Genomic DNA, 17371 nt, shown 5'->3' on the forward strand with positions numbered 1-17371 from the left:
TTATTGTTAAATTAATCATCGGTTCAAGTAAACCGAGTCCGGTCAAGGGTTTACAGAAAACCCCTAAATACCCACCTTCTTCACCTATTTTGCGCCGTCGCTCATTTAAACCCTAAAAAGGAGGCGGAGAGAGAGAGAGAGAGAGAAAAGTCGCAGTCTTTGCGGAATCTAGCGAAGGAGAAAAGATGAGACCACCAATGGGAGGAGGCGGGTTCAGAGGGAGAGGAGGAAGAGACGGCGGCGGTCGATTCGGTGGAGGAGGAGGACGATTTGGTGGCGGCGGCGGACGATTCGGTGGAGGTCGATTTGGCGGGTTTAGAGACGAAGGGCCTCCTGAAGAAGTCGTGGGTTAGTTTCTATCCTTGTGTTCTGTCTGAAAGTTTGAGACTTTAACTACTTTGGCATTGAATGAGCTTATGAAAGTTTGTTACTTTGTGTTTGGTTGGTTATACAGAGGTTGCAACGTTCGTCCATGCTTGTGAGGGAGACGCTGTGACCAAGCTCTCTCAGGAGAAGATTCCTTATTTCAATGCACCTATCTACCTTCAGAACAAGACTCAGATTGGTAAAGTTGATGAGATCTTTGGTGCCATCAATGAATCTGTAAGCTCTCTCTCTCACTATCTATGTTGTCGTGTAACTAAACTAGAGGTTTTGGAGATTGATTTATGTTTTTGTTTTGTTTCCTCTCTTCAGTTGTTTTCTATCAAAATGATGGAAGGTATTGTGGCGACCTCGTATGCTCCTGGAGACAAGTTCTTCATCGACCCTGCAAAGCTTTTGCCCCTCGCTAGGTTCCTTCCTCAGCCAAAGTAAGCTAACATGTTAAACATTAGTGAACTTAAGTACACATTGTTAACTTCAGTAGTTAGCTATGAACATTCTAGTTGAGAGTTGTTCCATTGACTGTGTTATGTCTTTGTTCTTTTAGGGGTCAGTCAGCTGGCGGCCGTGGTGGTCGTGGCGGTCGTGGAGGATTCTCCAGAGGTAGAGGCGGTCCTCCTTCAAGAGGGCGAGGAGGTTTCAGAGGAAGAGGTCCACCAGGAGGAGGCAGAGGATTTCCCTCACGAGGTGGTGGTCGTGGAGGCTTCAGAGGCAGAGGAAGAGGATTCTAGTTTCTTCTCTTCCTACTCTATAAGCTTTATCTCAACTTGTAGCCCTTTATATTATCAAATGAGACTTTGTTTTCCCACATTATCAACTTTGGTTTAATCAATGGAGTAGAAGATTTGCTTTAATTAGCTTCTATTGATGAAAAAATTTAAAGATTACATTGCAATTTTATTACTGTGAAACTGAATGAACTTGCATGAAACAAAAGGATTATATGAGTTATTATCATTGAACTTGCATATGAGTATTTCAAGATCCCCAACCTCTGATAACGGTAGCTTGAGCCACACGGTTGACACCAAGGGTGAAAGCTCCCATACGGAGATCACATGAATGTGTCTTACACATCTCTTTTAAATCTTTGAAGCCGCGAGTCATGTAGTTTTGTAGCTCCTTGTTCACCTTTTCTTCTTCCCACATGAATCCTTGTATGTTCTGCACCCACTCGAAGTAACTTACAGTAACTCCTCCCGAGTTTGCGTATATATCTGGGAGGATCACAACACCTTTCTTCCTCAGTATCTGCAGAGAAGGATCACAACACCTTTCTTCCTCAGTACTGAGTTTGAGAAGAAGAGTAAAGCGTTAAAATCAAGAATCTACCTCGTCAGCCTCAGGATCAGTTGGATGATTAGCACCTTCTATGATGAACTTTGCTTTAATCTCATTTGCATTCTCCCTACACACAAACATACTCTACCGTTTTCAAACGAAGTTCAAGAGAAAAAGGTTAACTTGTGTAACAAGAAACTTAAAAAGACCTGTTGATGACGCCTCCTAAAGCTGCAGGGACAAGAACATCACAATCTTCAACAAGAACTGAATCAGGATCGATGGAATCAGCACCATCAAACCCTTTGATTCCTCTGTTTTCTTCGGTATGCTCGAGCAAGCCAGAGATATCGATACCGTTCTTGTTCTTGATTGCTCCTGTGACATCGCTCACCGCCACAATCTTCCCACCTTTTTCATTTATCAACTTAGCCGCCCAAGAACCCACATTTCCAAAACCCTAAAAAACAGAGACAGTACGAGTGTCTTGACACGCAAGCAACCTCTAAAAAAACTGAAAACTTCTAATCTTTTAATACCTGGATGACGAATCTCTGTCCAGATATGCTCTTTCCATGTTCATTGAGTAGAGCTTCTGTTGCAAACAACACTCCTCTTCCTGTAGCAGCATCTCTCCCCAAAGATCCACCAAGATCCTGCTCAAACCGAACCGGTTTTAGAATGGTTAGGCGTCATATAAACCGAACCGGCCTAAAACTTGTCTTACAATGGGTTTTCCTGTCACGACAGCTGGAGAGTGTCCGTGAAACTTCGAGTATTCATCAAGAATCCATGCCATTGTCTTAAAGAAGGCATGATTATATATATTTCAGACAACAACAACAACACAAGAACTCCAGTGGAAGTACAAGAAGATGTTTACAAAACCTGAGGACCGGTTCCCATGTCAGGAGCTGGAACATCAGTATGAATCCCAATGAGATCATGGATCTTCTGTGTGAAAACACGAGTCAAACGTTCAAGCTCTGAGATGCTTAGCTCGCTCGGGTCACAACCAATGCCTCCTTTGGCTCCACCGTAAGGTATCTTAGCCACTGCGGTTTTCCATGTCATGAGTTGTGCCAAAGCGTTTACTTCATCCGGTTCCACCTGTTAAATAACCGAAACCCGGTTTAGTTCATACCATAATCAAAGCTGCTTTGGTTTAAGTGGAAGCAAACCTCTGGATGATATCTGATGCCACCTTTCATGGGACCTCTTGCGTTGTCATGTTGGACTCTGAATCCAATGAAGGATGCAAGAGTTCCATCGTCTTTCGGTATGGTACATTCCACCTGTACCAATTGGTTACATTCCGGTTTAGTGATCTTTAACCGATCAGTTTGAAAACAGATAACATAGGTACCTTGATTTCTCTGAAGGGAATGAGAAGACTTTTCTCAAGCTTTGAGTCCAAACCAAGAAGCCTAGAAGCTAGCTTGAAGTTTCTGTTGGTTGCTGCTAAAGCGTTCATGGTGTTTTTGATTTTTGGGTTTACTCTATGAAAGACTTTGATAAGAAAGCTATTGGAAAATGTGATTCTTGATATTGCAAGTGCGTTTATATGTATAGAGAGAGAGACGTATACACCTTGTGTTTATGTGTGTATATGTGTTTGAGTGCTTCATAAATTAGAAGAAGAAAACTATAAATGATATTTCTTTTGGTGGCAAATAAATGAGTTTATATAAGGTAAATGGATAACCAAATAATATGATACCCATAATTGATCCTGATTTTGAGTGGTCATAGTATCCTAGTAGGTCTTTGCTTAGTAAAGCTTTTTCACATTAAGTTACAAAACATGTAACAGTTTTTTAGATATTGCACATGTATTTCATGTGTTTAAATAAAAAAAATGGAAAATTAATTTAATCCAACGATTTTGAACCAAATCCGAAGATGAGGTGAGCAGAACAATTTTTTTTCATTCTCTAAAGAACACAATAAAAATAGAAAAAATGAAGAGACAGTTAAAAGATCAATTCAACTTAAACAATGACTATTATTAATGAAAAACCAAAAATAATGACCATGTTAATATCAAATATATACCTTCTTCTTGAAAGCAATGTAAAGTATTTCCACATTCCTACTTGAATTTGATTTATAGTAATTTTAGACTCACTTTTTTAACCTGCCCTATGATTTATCAAATTTTAATTATTTTGTAAGAATCATGAATGTGATGGTCTAGCTAAGGGTCCACGTAAATAATATATACGGAGCATTGATCATGCATTAGACCATGAATTCTACTTCATGCATAACAATTATTGTCGTGTCGTAGAGAGATCATATCTTAAGATATTAATGTGATAATTCATCATTTTCTTGGCTTCTGGTATATATTTCTTGCAATCATTTATATATTTGTGATATTCAGACCGCAATGAATATTGCATGTCATGAGATCTTTTCGTGTTGTTAACTTATTTCATTCTATTAGTCCCTACATTTAAATAGCGTATACACTTTTGTGAGTTGTGACAAAAGAACGTATACACTAATTAGTTAGTGGCACAAAAAACGTATACATTTCTTACATCTAATATTCAGTCTTTATTGTAAATATTCTTCGCATATATTCTTTTAAAATTCTCGGATCAGAATCTTTAGAGGATTAGAGGAGGACACGAGAGGATGCAACAAATCAAGAAACATAAAGAATTACAAGATTCCACCATCAAAGAATCTTTTGGAAAAGAGATTCCCCCATGATTTATGCTTCCACTAATTTAATTGAATTTTCTGTGGATTTCCACCAAGATTTTCTTTCTCTTTCACTTTCCTAAAGAAGATATTAAATTTGGTTAGAACATTGACCGTAGCCTAGTGTTTCTAAATTTGAGCCAACCTCTTTGGTCGAACAAATAAAAAATATGATAACCCAAACAATTTCGGTTTATGTGGCTAAAATGTCATGGTTCTTTTGTTAAATTGGTAGCGAGAATGGCTTTTCTATTCCCTAGATCTGCATAACTCACTTGTAACTTGATTTACATACTAACCGAAAAGAAACTTAATGAAGTCGGTTAAGCCTAATGAGCATGTTCAATTTTAGTCTCTCGTTGTTTTAATAATATTATTTACTAGTCTTTCAAGCTTAGAGAGTTTGTTTTGTCCAATTGATATTGGATGTTGTTATCTTAATTGGGTCTAGTGTAAGCCAAAGACTGAAAATAATTTAAAAGTTTTGCCTTTACTTGTATCTTTGTAAAATAATGAAATACAAACAAGTAAAATGATTATCGGCGAATGAATATGTTTATATGTGTTAAGGACATAAAATTGGATTGTCTCTAGTGGTGATGTCTTGATTTGAAATTCTATTTTCTACCAAAATAACGCGTATGTTGGAGTTCATGTATCCAAGAACTATAGTCTAATTTATAGTGCATGTAATCAAAAAAATTTGATGCTAGATTTGCATCAATATTATATTGAGTTTTTGATGAAGAACATAATATCTAAAGCAACCGTAACTAAGAGCAAAAGACTCAAATGAACATCTATATTCATTGTAAAATTTGTGGCCTATAGATGCATAACGAGAAGAGAAGACCACGATTTCAATGTCCATAAAACTAGTATTATTTAATCTAAAGTAATTATAATATTTAGCGAGTTTGTTGTTTATTATGTTTATCAATTTGCATGGTCTTGTATGTAAATCTATTGCAAATTTCTTTCCGCTACAAGTACTTAAATCCTCTTGACCCCCAAATAATATTAGGAAGGGTTAGACATATGAGGTCTTAGTGTTCCATATGCTAGCAACGAGTTTTATAAGCAATGTTTGAATAAATGTCACATGATGGCTCACCTCTCTTCTCTAATATTTTATTGAAATATGTTATTCCGGTTTAAGCTGTAAACCGATGAACAATGTATTTCTTTTTTTTATTAGTTGGTATGGTTAACTTTTACAATTATTTTATGCTAAACCGTCCATGTAGCCACCAATTAAAACCTAGTACACAGATGGCGACAAAGTTGCAACGTCAATTATCTCAGCCTATTCCAAGTACTACAAACTTGTTCGCATCATCTAGAATCATTCAATAACTTCATAACACAGAGTATGAAGAAACATATGTTAAAAAAAGACAAAAAAAAAGAACAAATCCACAAGAATTTAATCAAAGTTCAAAACAACATTACAAATTATTAAGTCTAAATTGCAAGAACACCAACTTAATGGCAAAACACCAACTGAAATTACCAAATTACAAACCAAATCAAAACCACCAATTCCTAAAACTCTAAATTATAGTCTAATTTATAATGTATGCCATCAAAAACTTCGATGCAACATTTGCATCTATTATGTTGAGTTTTTAATAAAAAAATATATCTAAAACAACCATAACTAAGATCAAAATACTCTAATGAACATCTATATTCATTGTAAAATTTGTGTACTATAGGTGCACGACAAGAAGAGATGACCATGATTTCAATATTCATTAAGGTATGATGGTTTAACCAGTTAACTCATCGTAGAATAGCAAAATTTCTCATCTAGTAATGATATTTCATTTGGAAAAAGAAAAAAAAACGACAATGAAACACACATACAGAAAGATATTTGAATTCATCAACGACAATTAAATTTACAATGATTCTATTAACAAAATAAGTATATTTACAAAATTTATAGACAATAATCACGCATGCACGCTATTCACTATTGGATTTATGAAGAAGCCGATGGGTGATGTAGACTCGAGCTGACCCCATAATTCGAAAGAGAACTATGGACAATTGAGATTGAAAGTCTATCAGAGTTTTAGAAAGAAGAAAAAGATTTTATTTCTTTTGAATTATTGGAGGCAAATGTGTTTAGGTATTCTCCATCTCCTCTTGCTCGTTCTCTCTCCAATGTAAAGTGGTTTCAAGATCATATTATAGAAGAGAAGATAGAAGATTCAAAGAATGTTTGGATTAATAATAATTGAGACATGTAAATGATTTTTTTTTTTTGAATTTATTCATTTTGAGAGTGAGATAGAACTTATCTAACGCAATTAACTGATCTCAAAAGAAGAAATGGTCCTCTTGGGACCCGTTTCAAGAACTATGGATTGCCTCATTTGACAAGATCTTTTAGTCCTAGTTCTTACTACTCATGATCAAGTCCTCTTAAGCTATTTTAGTATTTTTATAACTGACTGCGAGATATACTGATTTTGATTTCTTGGATTAAAAGTTGTTTCATTTATTTTTATATAAATTTTTTTTTTCAATTATAAATTGGTATATATTATAATATATATTGTGTCTATCAATTTTTAAAACATAATAAGTTTACGGTATATTCTTTTCATTGAATAGATTGTTTCAAACTTTCACATGTATTTGTATCTTCTTCTACATATAAAGATTAGTAATTATTGCTTTATTGTAATATTCAAATATATTGTAACATTTCACAAATTTAGAATTTTTTTTAAAAATTAATATTTTCGCTTCACAGATTTATATTATCGAGTAAATAATTAAACATTTAATTTTGGTTTAATTTTTAAAATAAACTATATAGTTTAAAATGTGTTTTCATTGGTTTAAGGTAGTAAAGATTAATCATTGTTAGATACTATGATTTTTGTTATTTAAAAAAAAATCTTTATAATTTTAAAAGTTAACATCAACAAATATTTAAATAATTAACATATGGAGGTAAAATATTACAACATTAAATTATATCTATTTAATTTATATTATCTATAAATCCAATGGATTATCTATTGTTTAAATCTAATTATTGATAGCTCAATAAAAAAATTTGGTAATTATAGACCCATTATGTTATTGTTGAGACCAAAGTAATTATTTTCAATTTTTAATTTACTTTTTGAGGCTCTGCAAGTTATTCCATATGTTTCTACTCTGTTCTCTTCTTTTGGACATTTAAGTTTTGATTACTAGCACATGCTATAGACTATAGTAACATTCATAAAATGCTACGAATGGGAGCTAACCGCAGACCCAACTATAGCTCTTGCTGCAGAGGAACGAGATGGTGATGAATCTACAACTCCACTACCTCTTCATTTAAGAGAACATCCCAAATCTATCACACAAACATAATATTAGCCATTCCATAGCCTATCTACCGGATTACTTGCAAACCGTTTTAATGTGCAACTAAAAGTTGAACAATTTTGATGTAAGAATCAAGATTCTATATCATTACTGGTTAGATCAAAGCAGTGGAGAAACAACAGAACCCTATAAGAGCCATAACAAAGACGTTAAAAATAGAAGAAGACTTAATGTTCTGGACTAACTTCCAAACAACCATGGCATCTTACACCTATATGCATTCCAAGAACAGACGCCGAGAAACTATTTGCGTATAAATATTCAAGCAAAGACTAGAGAACACACTTAAGTGGATTTCGTTTTCGACCTCTCCTGCTTTGCTACACAGACCAAATGCTTGAGGTTATTTGATATTAAAAAGATAAATTTGTTCCTTGTGTTGTTTATCAATAAAGTATCGTATTCCCATTTTTGTTGAAACAATCATGATTTTGAAGAGAACGATTAACACAAATATAAAGTATTATAATTGGAGCTTTTGAGAAGAAAAAGGATGAAAAATGGAAACATTCCCCCTTCAACAGACAAAATTTTAAGCATGAGAAGTGTCTTTATAGACACAAACCATTATTAGATCATGTGATGGTTCTCCACTCTTCTTTACTGACATCAAGAAGACAAAACTGAAAAATATATAAGATCCAAAACCAATGAGTCTGACATAAAAAGAAGGAGAAGAATAAGAGATCAATGTAGATAATTAAGAAAAAAAACAGCAATGGAGTTGGATCACACACTCAAAATGTAATACACAAAACATTACAAGACAAAGTTGCCCTGAAGATTCAGACAAATTTTAATCAACTCAGTCAAATTATTCAGTAAAAGAAATGAGGTCAAAAACAGACATCTCAACTTTTTATAAAATAAAAAAAAGGTGAAAGATATTCACAAACAGAAGCAAATTAAGATGTTCCTGGATTTACATGCTTTCATGCAGACAAACTAAAAAACTCAGTGTTCCCGAACTCACTTAGTCTTTATCTCTTCCCAGTGCTGACAAGATACTACTACAAGGATGTTTCTCAGGACTGGTTTGATGAAGTTTGGCCTAGGGAGACAGATGCTAGCGATGAAGCCCACGCTCGAGCGTTCTTTGCCCTTTCATGGAAGCTCCTTGTTTTGACGAGCGTTAGTTTCAACCACAGCCTCCTCACGTCCACCATGTGAACAGCACGCCTGAACACTTGGCTCACCTCTCCAAATCTTTCCAGGTTCAGATTGGGAACGTAAGAAGCCCACAACGCTCTCAAACGCTGTTCTGCTATGGGGAAGACGAGGATTGCCATTTGTAAGCAGACAAACACCAGAGACAGCACCAAGAAGGGATCTCCTTTGAATATTTCACTAATAGATGTCCCTTTGCGTAACCATGTGATCAGGTTACCATCTGTAGCGTCTACGCTGGTTGTTGGTTCTGGTTCAGACACATACTGAACAGGTTTGAGACCTTGAAAAAACAAAAGAATAATCAATTATTATTGATTGAAGTTTAAACTGAAATGTGCTATAGCCAATCACCTGTTGATTCCTCATAAAACTCAATCAGGGATGTAAGATCCTTTCGACCGTGGTACCGCGCTTTTGAAGTTTGATTTACCATCAGGATTGAAGGTAGGCTATGGATGCCATACCTTGAAAAGACACTGCAACAAATTAATTATTGAAATGAGTTAATAAAGGTGGCCAATCACATGGAAGAGGAACCCACTAATGAGACAATTACACAAAGGAGACATGAATTAGCTAACCTATATTTGTGATCAACAGATATAAATCAAATGAATATTTTTCAATGAAATGTAAGATAAAATTAGAAGCAAACACACATAGCATTATTTTCACATAATATTGTTGACAAACTGATCCTATATCAATGAAAAATATCTGATTTGGGAACAACTTAATCTACCTATGAAAAATATAAGAATCCATCTAAGATTTATTTATTCCAGAGTAAACTATAAGTAACCAATTGTTTTTTTTATGCAAGCCATTCAATCCACTTCGTAGCTATACATAAGTAGTATGGGAATAGAATATTTAGTCTTTAAAAAAAGAGTAATAAATAAGTAGGCATCTTACGATGGTAGAGCTTGAGAATGGTCCAGAGCTAGGTGGTGTATCTGAGGGAACATGGAGCTCAACATATCAAACTTAGAGCGCAGAGCACGTGAGAAGGGGCACCAGGAAGCGTAAAATAGCACTGACACATAAGCATTTCCATCATGGTTCAAAGACATTAACCTATCAAGTGAGTCTCCATCTATCTGCATCATGCAAATTTAAACACTGCTTTAATTACAAATAAAAGCTTCAAAATCCAATTATATGCTCTTGAGAGATAGCCTAAGACACCTATTTTTATTTTTGTTAAATCATCTCTACAGACACTAGACAGAGCTATGTTTAAAACATAAGTAATCATATGTCTTAAAGTAAATTTCATAAGTATTGGACCACTAATTTAAATATAACACTGATAATACAAAATTCAAGAGCCTGACCTCGATAGGAGGCGTTGGATACATAGAAGGAGGGCATTTCGAGTGTATATCGAACCAGAACTGCTCGGACTCGTGATTGCAAACGGACGGCGACGAAGAAGCGAAGCTAGAGCGAAAGCATGAGACAGCTATGAGGAGGAGAAACGGAACACGAAGATCCATGGCGGTGATTCGAGGTAGAATTGAACAGAATGATTTTATAAAAGATAATGAATTGGTGAAGAACAAAACCTAATGTCTCGCGAATTGGGGCAAATCCCGGATTTTTTCTTTTACCTTTTGTCTTTTTCCCCAAGTTTTATTAATTTTTCATACATTAAGACAAAACATAATCTAGTGGGACCCACCTTTGTCTTTCTTTCACAAAGTGTTGCGTTTTAATCAACATACGGGCCCTATCAAAAGCCTTATTTCGGCCCAACACGGCTCAATATATTTCATTGGTCAACATCACACAAGTCAATGATTTTTTTTTTTTCAGATTTGTTCATGTGATTTGTATATACGTGAAATTAATACACTTTTAGTCTAATAATGGCGATCATTTAGGGTTGATAACATGCTAGGGATTCAGTTCAATGTGTGCAACAATCAAGTTTTTTATTTTATTTTAGTGAATACATATTATTAACGAAGAGATAAAGCTTAGCATATACAAAAACATCGAATCGTACAAATGATTTGACACCTAGGTGTGTCGCATCTAAATATAAACTTTTGTGGAGATTCATTTTGTGAAGAACCTTCACGATGCAACAAAACGTAAGGAGCTTCTTCTGGTGCTAACTGTTTTGCTTCAACATCTGGAACTGCTACTATACTCATCACTACAATACCAATATTTATATATGTTATTCAATAAAATTCGCATAGTAAATAACTAATACTACATGTTAAAAAAAATGAATTTTACCCCATGTAATGGCGCAGAAGAAAACAAAAGCAAACTTCATTGATGATGTTTTCATTATTTTACTTTCAGATGATATTATTACAAAATGATGATGAAGAAGGTGTTATCCAAGATTGTTTAGCTATTTGAACCGTTTTTATAGATGAAAAGAAAATCATGATTGTATTATCGAATTTGATAAGACTGAATTGAGATTTTTTACCATGTTTAATGAAATAAAGAAGACCAAATCCAAGTCTGGAAAGGTAAGAATTGATACACCTTGACCATTTGCATTCTATCGTTACCCCCATAAAATCCGTGCAAAGTCTCCCTCACTCATATTTAAAGTAGCACCTCAGAAGAACATTCCAAGCTTCTTTTTGGCCTTAAATTACATGTGATCTTGTTGTTGGATGTACAAAAACATGTACGTGTGTCAGAGATTTCTTTGTTCTATTGGTGAAACTGAGTCTGTCTTAAGAACAAAGATGGAACAATTAATCTTCTTTTATGTCTTTCTTGCTCTCTCTCAAACATAACACTAACACAGCTTAACCCCCTTTAAATCTCTACATAGTTAATGATATTAATATAAACGTTTTTGCTAGCTAATGACCTTTTTTACTAGTGTCTTTCTTAATTACTCTGTTTTATAGTGAAGACAAAAACACTTTATTTCTGCATTGATGTTGTGAAGTGACTTTGTTTCTCATCAAATCAACCATATGACTTTTTTTCTCCAACAGTGACAATTGGGCTCCTCCATTGATCTATTATGATTGTGTTCATTTCATGATCATATCAATACCACAAAGAGAAAGAGACAAAAAATTTAGCCATATAACTTTCCTTTATAACATTGGCATGTGATCCTATTTCTGAATATGATTGAAAACATCTTCATTAGAATGTCCCCACATATGTACATGTTTGGCCTCTACTAGAAAGATTTTGTGATGATAACTCAGTTTCAACCATAGAAGAGGACAAAATACTCCTAGTGAAACATGAAGAAACAAGAGCATATATGCCAATATCTAATCATGTTCTTCAACCTTATAGCATCTGAGAAAACATAACCATGTGAAACACTATTCTTGAATGTCCCACAAAACACTTGTTAGTCCTATAAATATCGACCCAAAGCAGAATCATCACCATCAGCAAACAACCACCAATCCAAGAACGTGAAACTTCAAAATAATTTTGGTAAGAGGTTTCTTGCTGCAAGTAAACCAACTTCAGCACCAAAAGTGTTTCTTGCTGTGTACTTAGGAGAGAACCAGAGATACATTGTGCCAGTCTCTTTACTTGAACCAGCCTTTGTTTCAAGCTCTTCTAAGTAAAGGTGAAGAAGAACTCGGTTTTTTCCATGGCTTCCCTTGTCCTGATTCTGAACAAACCTTCCTCACAGTAACTTCCCAGATCCAAAAATGATGATCATCATCTGAAAAACATTTTAAAAACATTTTATATACTGTACAATATAAATGACATTTTTTTCACATTTCTTATATGAAAGATATGATAGAAATCTCAATGTAAATATGCCAGTTTTGCGTAATGAACGATGGAATCAAACAAAAAAGATTTCTCAAATATGTTTAGTAACAGTTATATACTGCAAAATCCAAAAGATTTCTTCATGTTTATCTACAGAATCAATCATGATCAAAATAAATTCCCCAAACCGGGTTCAGAGCTTGAACCATTGGGTTTGAACCGGCAAAACAATTTGGGTTTGGATGCCAAGTTTGTTGGTTTGAGTCAAACTAAACCGTACAGAACCGAGACAAATACTAACCCGATGATATAATTGGGTATTATTGATATGTAGATTAAACCGAGAATCGTAAACCGAAATCTAAACCGGTTAGTAGTTACAGTGTGAGTTCGTTCATATATAAAAAAATGCAGACTCTCTCTCTCTCTCTCTCTCTCGCTCTGTCTCGCAGGAGAAAATATTAAATTTCAGTTCTGGGAATGTGTCAGTGAGTTGTCTCTCTGTGGATCTGACTCGAAATTGAATTGAACTACTTCTTCTTCTTCCTCTGACTCCTTTGCACGGGTTGCTTGTTTGCTTCCCCCTGGAACCTTCGATGCGGAGATATCTCCTCTTCTTGATACAATCCCTCTGATCAGATCCAAAGCGTATAATCCTGGATCTCGCCTTTAATTCGTCCTCTTGGGTATGCAATTGTAAAAAATAAATAAAGAGGAAGCTCCTTCGTTGTCGGTGTGATTATTCTAAATTGAGCTTTTGAATTTTGGAATTTAGGGTTGTTTGATTAGAGAAAGGAGCTCGATTTTTACGAGCTGGTGGTAGGAGGCGATGGTGTTCAGATCGAGGATAAAGTGGATTGCACTCTTGGTGCTCATTTTATCAGTAGGATCTCTCCTTGTTCATCTCTCGATCACAAAGTCTTCTTCTGTACAGCTGGCTTCTTATGCGAGAGGCACTCTTTGGCAAGATTTTGATTCTTTGTTAGGTTCACAGGTTAGTATAAAAAGAAAAGAATTGATTTTGGTTTCAGTTTTGGAGAATTTAGTTTAAGTGTTGTGTTTACTGTTGTTGTTGCAGGATTTTAGAAATAAGCACTTGTGGCGGCCTGTCAGATCGTTGGAGACCTTACAACCCTATGCCAATCCTAGAACTAGTTATCCTGGTACTACTACTATGTTGTGTGTTCTGTTCTGCATTGATCATTGTTGTCACCAACATGATTGGGAGCCATTATTATGGATGTTGTATGTTGTGTTTGAACATGAGAAGCCTCTTGAGGTCTTTTATGATTTTTTTTTTATTTCTTTGGAATATTTGGATTTTTGTTTATTTTTCTTGATGTTTTCTCTTTGCAGCGCCCAGTTCAACAAACAACGGCTACATTTATGCGAAGATATTTGGGGGATTTGACAAGATCAGATCTTCTGTATGTATCACTTGACTTGATACTTTGAAATCCATTTTTTTTGTTGTTATTCATGTTGATGACATCTTTGTCAAATTTGCTAGATATGTGATCTTGTCACCATCTCCAGGCTTCTAAATGCTACTCTTATCATTCCAGAGCTTCAGGAAAGTCTTCGCTCTAAAGGCATCAGGTAGTACCTCCTAACTCTATGTTCTGTCAAAGCATTTTTCTTTGCCTTTGGTATCAGACTTGTGTTTACTCTAGTGTATTTTTTTTTACACGATGTGCAGCAACAAGTTCAAGAGTTTCTCTTATCTTTATGATGAAGAGCAGTTTATATCCTTTCTCAAAAACGATGTTATCGTTGCGAAGACACTCCCTGAGAGCTTGAAAGCCGCAAGAAAAAGGAATGAGTTCCCTCTTTTTAAGCCCAAAAACTCTGCATCAACAAAATTTTACCTCGAGGATGTATTGCCAAAGTTAAAGAAAGCTGGTGTTATTGGATTGGTCGTCTCTGATGGGGGATGCTTGCAGGTAATGCGTGTCTTGTTTTGTTTCCCTTAAGAGTGATTTTTGCTTGTATGCAGTAACTATTAGATCAGTAGATATCTTTCTGCTTGCAAACTACCATAACTCGCCATATCATGTTTTGGTTGTTATATTGGTTAGAGTTAGACAAAGTGTTTTATTCTCAACCAAGCTGTCTTGTTTTCAGTCAACTTTGCCAGCTTCAATGCCTGAACTACAAAGACTAAGGTGTAGAGTTGCCTTCCATGCTCTCCAGCTTCGTTCAGAAATCCAGGTGCTAGGCAAGAAGATGGTTGACAGGTACTTATGATACTTGCAGTTAGAAATTTAACTGGCGCAAAGGACTAAAACAGGATATAGTTATGGCTCTTGATATGCTAAGCTTTTGTTTCTTTAGTCCCGGGGTACCTAGCTGGGAATAATTATAAATAAGTGTTAGGGTTTGCCCTTTTTAAATTTAGCTTGACTATACTTATGTCACGATTTGTCCATCGGCTCCCTAATAACTGTGCGTCCCTGATATTTTTGAGCTACGTATTTTACCTTTGCCAGGTTACGGAGATCAGGTCAACCCTTCTTGTCTTATCATCCTGGCTTAGTGAGGGACAAATTGGCATATCATGGTTGTGCTGAGCTTTTCCAGGTAAAAGTTTTCAACCTTCTCCATGTTTATATCAGAAACTCTTTTTTTTTCCTATCTACCATTTGCGCTTGAGTTACATGGGGAAGTAGTTTTGAACGATGGAGATGGCTTCTTACATCATCGTTTCTGTTTTTAAAGGATCTTCACAGTGAACTCATTCAGTATCGGCGGGCTCAGATGATCAAGCAGAAGTTTATTTCCGAAGAACTTATTGTTGACTCACACTTGCGCAGGGACAATGGCTTATGTCCTCTCATGCCAGAAGAGGTAGAACCATTTTATATCTTAATGCTTAATGCTTATACATTGTTGCTTCTCTCAGATTATGCTAAAAATGCTTAATATGGACCCATTTTATATCTAAATTCCCTTTATGTCTACCTTCATGATGCCTCTTGAAAGCTGAGCCTGCCTCGGAAACATATGGTCCCTATTTGTTTGAATTCTTGGAGTTTCTAACAAAAAAAAATATATGCAGCCTAATGCACCAATTGGACATTTCCCTACTGCTGTTCTGATGGAAGTGCATTGGCTATTGTGATGATGCTAAAGAGTTTATTGATATTGAAATGTTGCAGGTTGGAATTCTTTTGAAAGCATTGGGTTATTCTCAAAAAGCGATTATATACTTAGCTGGTTCAGAAATGTTTGGCGGCCATCGTGTTTTGATCCCTCTGCGTGCCATGTTCCCTAATCTAGTGGACCGAACTTCTTTATGCAGCACGGAAGAATTATCAGAATTGGTTGGTCCTGAGACGCCTCTTCCAGAAAATACGTACGAAATGCCTCCTAGAAAAAGCGATAAGCAGCTCAAAGAAGAGTGGAACAAGGCAGGTCCTCGGCCTAGACCTCTCCCTCCTCCTACAGACAGACCTATCTACCAGCACGAAAAAGAAGGATGGTATGGTTGGCTTACAGAGAATGATACAGAACCAATCCCTTCACCTATGGATCTCAGGAATCAAGCGCACAGGTTACTGTGGGATGCACTTGACTTTGTGGTATCTGTAGAAGCTGATGTGTTTTTGCCTGGTTTCAACAACGACGGTAGTGGGTTGCCAGATTTTTCAAGCTTGGTGATGGGTCAGAGACTCTATGAAAGACCCTCGTCACGAACATATAGACTGGACAGGTAAGAAAGTTTATTACTCGTCAGTTAATGATTCAAATGATCTTGTTGGCTTTAGCTCACTACTTAGTTAATGGCTGGTTGTTTTTTTTTCTCACAGGAAAGTTATTCAAGAACTTTTCAACATAACCCGTGAGGACATGTACCATCCCAACCGTAACTGGACAGTTCGTGTGAGGGAACATCTGAACTCAAGTTTGGGTGAAAGTGGGCTAATCAGGCAGTCTATGCTGTCGAAACCGAGGTTGTTTCTTTCGCATCCACTTCCTGAATGCTCATGCAGAACATCTCCCCTTGAAGAATCCAGACAGATACGAAGTGATGACGGCAGATTTCTCTATGGAGGTGAGGATGAATGCCCTAAATGGATAAAATCAGCTGGGGTGGAAAAGAGTAAAAATGATGATGGTGATCAGCCTGATTATGAACATGACCTTCTCACTGAACAGTCAGAAACTGAAGAAGAGTTTGCGAAGAGTAAGGTGGCTTCAGCCTTTGACCAGGATGAAGAATGGGATCCCAATGACTAGCACTGTGACTAGGATGCAGATTCTGCTGTCAGGTGTCATTTGATTCTTCAGATAAGGCGAAGAAGCAAACAAACGGAGGTTTTCTTTTCTTGTTTTCTATAGTTACTGAGAATAAGCTTTTTTAGTTTTATTCTTTTGGTAGTAGTTCCTTAGTTGCATACTCTTTATACGTCAAAGATATTGGTATTGCCTCCAAGCGCCCTTATGCAGCGAAGGATGACTGACGCAGCAAAGGACGACCGTTATGCTTCATCCTTCTCTAAGGTCTTCCCATGAAGCAAAGGTGAAGCTGGAGGTATCTTTGTTTCTTTTTCCACATTCATTGTAAATCTGATAAAAGGTTTATTCAGATTCTTTCGTCTCTTTTTCTCCAATAGTTTTTTTTTCTGGAATTGTTTTCACACACTACAGATATGAAAGATAAAAGTAAATTTCAACAGAGTTTTTATATTCA

At 35.9% G+C, this 17371-nt stretch overlaps 4 protein-coding genes across 4 annotated transcripts; 2 read left to right on the top strand and 2 right to left on the bottom strand.

Moving 5' to 3' along the window:
- Positions 1–64: 64 nt before the first annotated feature.
- LOC106433072 (putative H/ACA ribonucleoprotein complex subunit 1-like protein 1) lies at positions 65–1238 on the top strand. Its single transcript, XM_013873921.3, has 4 exons — positions 65–348; positions 455–603; positions 697–812; positions 932–1238. The coding sequence occupies exons 1-4, from the start codon at positions 186–188 to the stop codon at positions 1113–1115; spliced, it is 612 nt and encodes a 203-aa protein (XP_013729375.2). The 5' UTR covers positions 65–185; the 3' UTR covers positions 1116–1238.
- Positions 1219–3286, bottom strand: LOC106433071 (probable glutamate dehydrogenase 3). Its single transcript, XM_013873920.3, has 8 exons — positions 3032–3286; positions 2847–2960; positions 2554–2775; positions 2393–2467; positions 2205–2321; positions 1875–2125; positions 1717–1792; positions 1219–1635 (listed from the first exon to the last, which is right to left on the bottom strand). Exons 1-8 carry the CDS (start codon positions 3137–3139, stop codon positions 1363–1365), a joined length of 1236 nt encoding a protein of 411 aa, XP_013729374.2. The 5' UTR covers positions 3140–3286; the 3' UTR covers positions 1219–1362.
- A 5167-nt stretch (positions 3287–8453) lies between these two features.
- Positions 8454–10609, bottom strand: LOC106433062 (5'-adenylylsulfate reductase-like 5). Its single transcript, XM_048745783.1, has 4 exons — positions 10281–10609; positions 9859–10043; positions 9295–9419; positions 8454–9223 (listed from the first exon to the last, which is right to left on the bottom strand). The coding sequence occupies exons 1-4, from the start codon at positions 10440–10442 to the stop codon at positions 8799–8801; spliced, it is 897 nt and encodes a 298-aa protein (XP_048601740.1). The 5' UTR covers positions 10443–10609; the 3' UTR covers positions 8454–8798.
- A 2452-nt stretch (positions 10610–13061) lies between these two features.
- Positions 13062–17371, top strand: LOC106445307 (protein EMBRYO SAC DEVELOPMENT ARREST 30-like). Its single transcript, XM_013886828.3, has 11 exons — positions 13062–13364; positions 13454–13672; positions 13757–13841; positions 14035–14105; positions 14189–14277; positions 14378–14621; positions 14803–14915; positions 15168–15258; positions 15397–15525; positions 15837–16390; positions 16488–17371. Exons 2-11 carry the CDS (start codon positions 13508–13510, stop codon positions 16915–16917), a joined length of 1971 nt encoding a protein of 656 aa, XP_013742282.2. The 5' UTR covers positions 13062–13364; positions 13454–13507; the 3' UTR covers positions 16918–17371.

The sequence above is a fragment of the Brassica napus genome, chromosome C1 (assembly GCF_020379485.1).
Source record: "Brassica napus cultivar Da-Ae chromosome C1, Da-Ae, whole genome shotgun sequence".
Lineage (NCBI taxonomy): Eukaryota > Viridiplantae > Streptophyta > Magnoliopsida > Brassicales > Brassicaceae > Brassica > Brassica napus.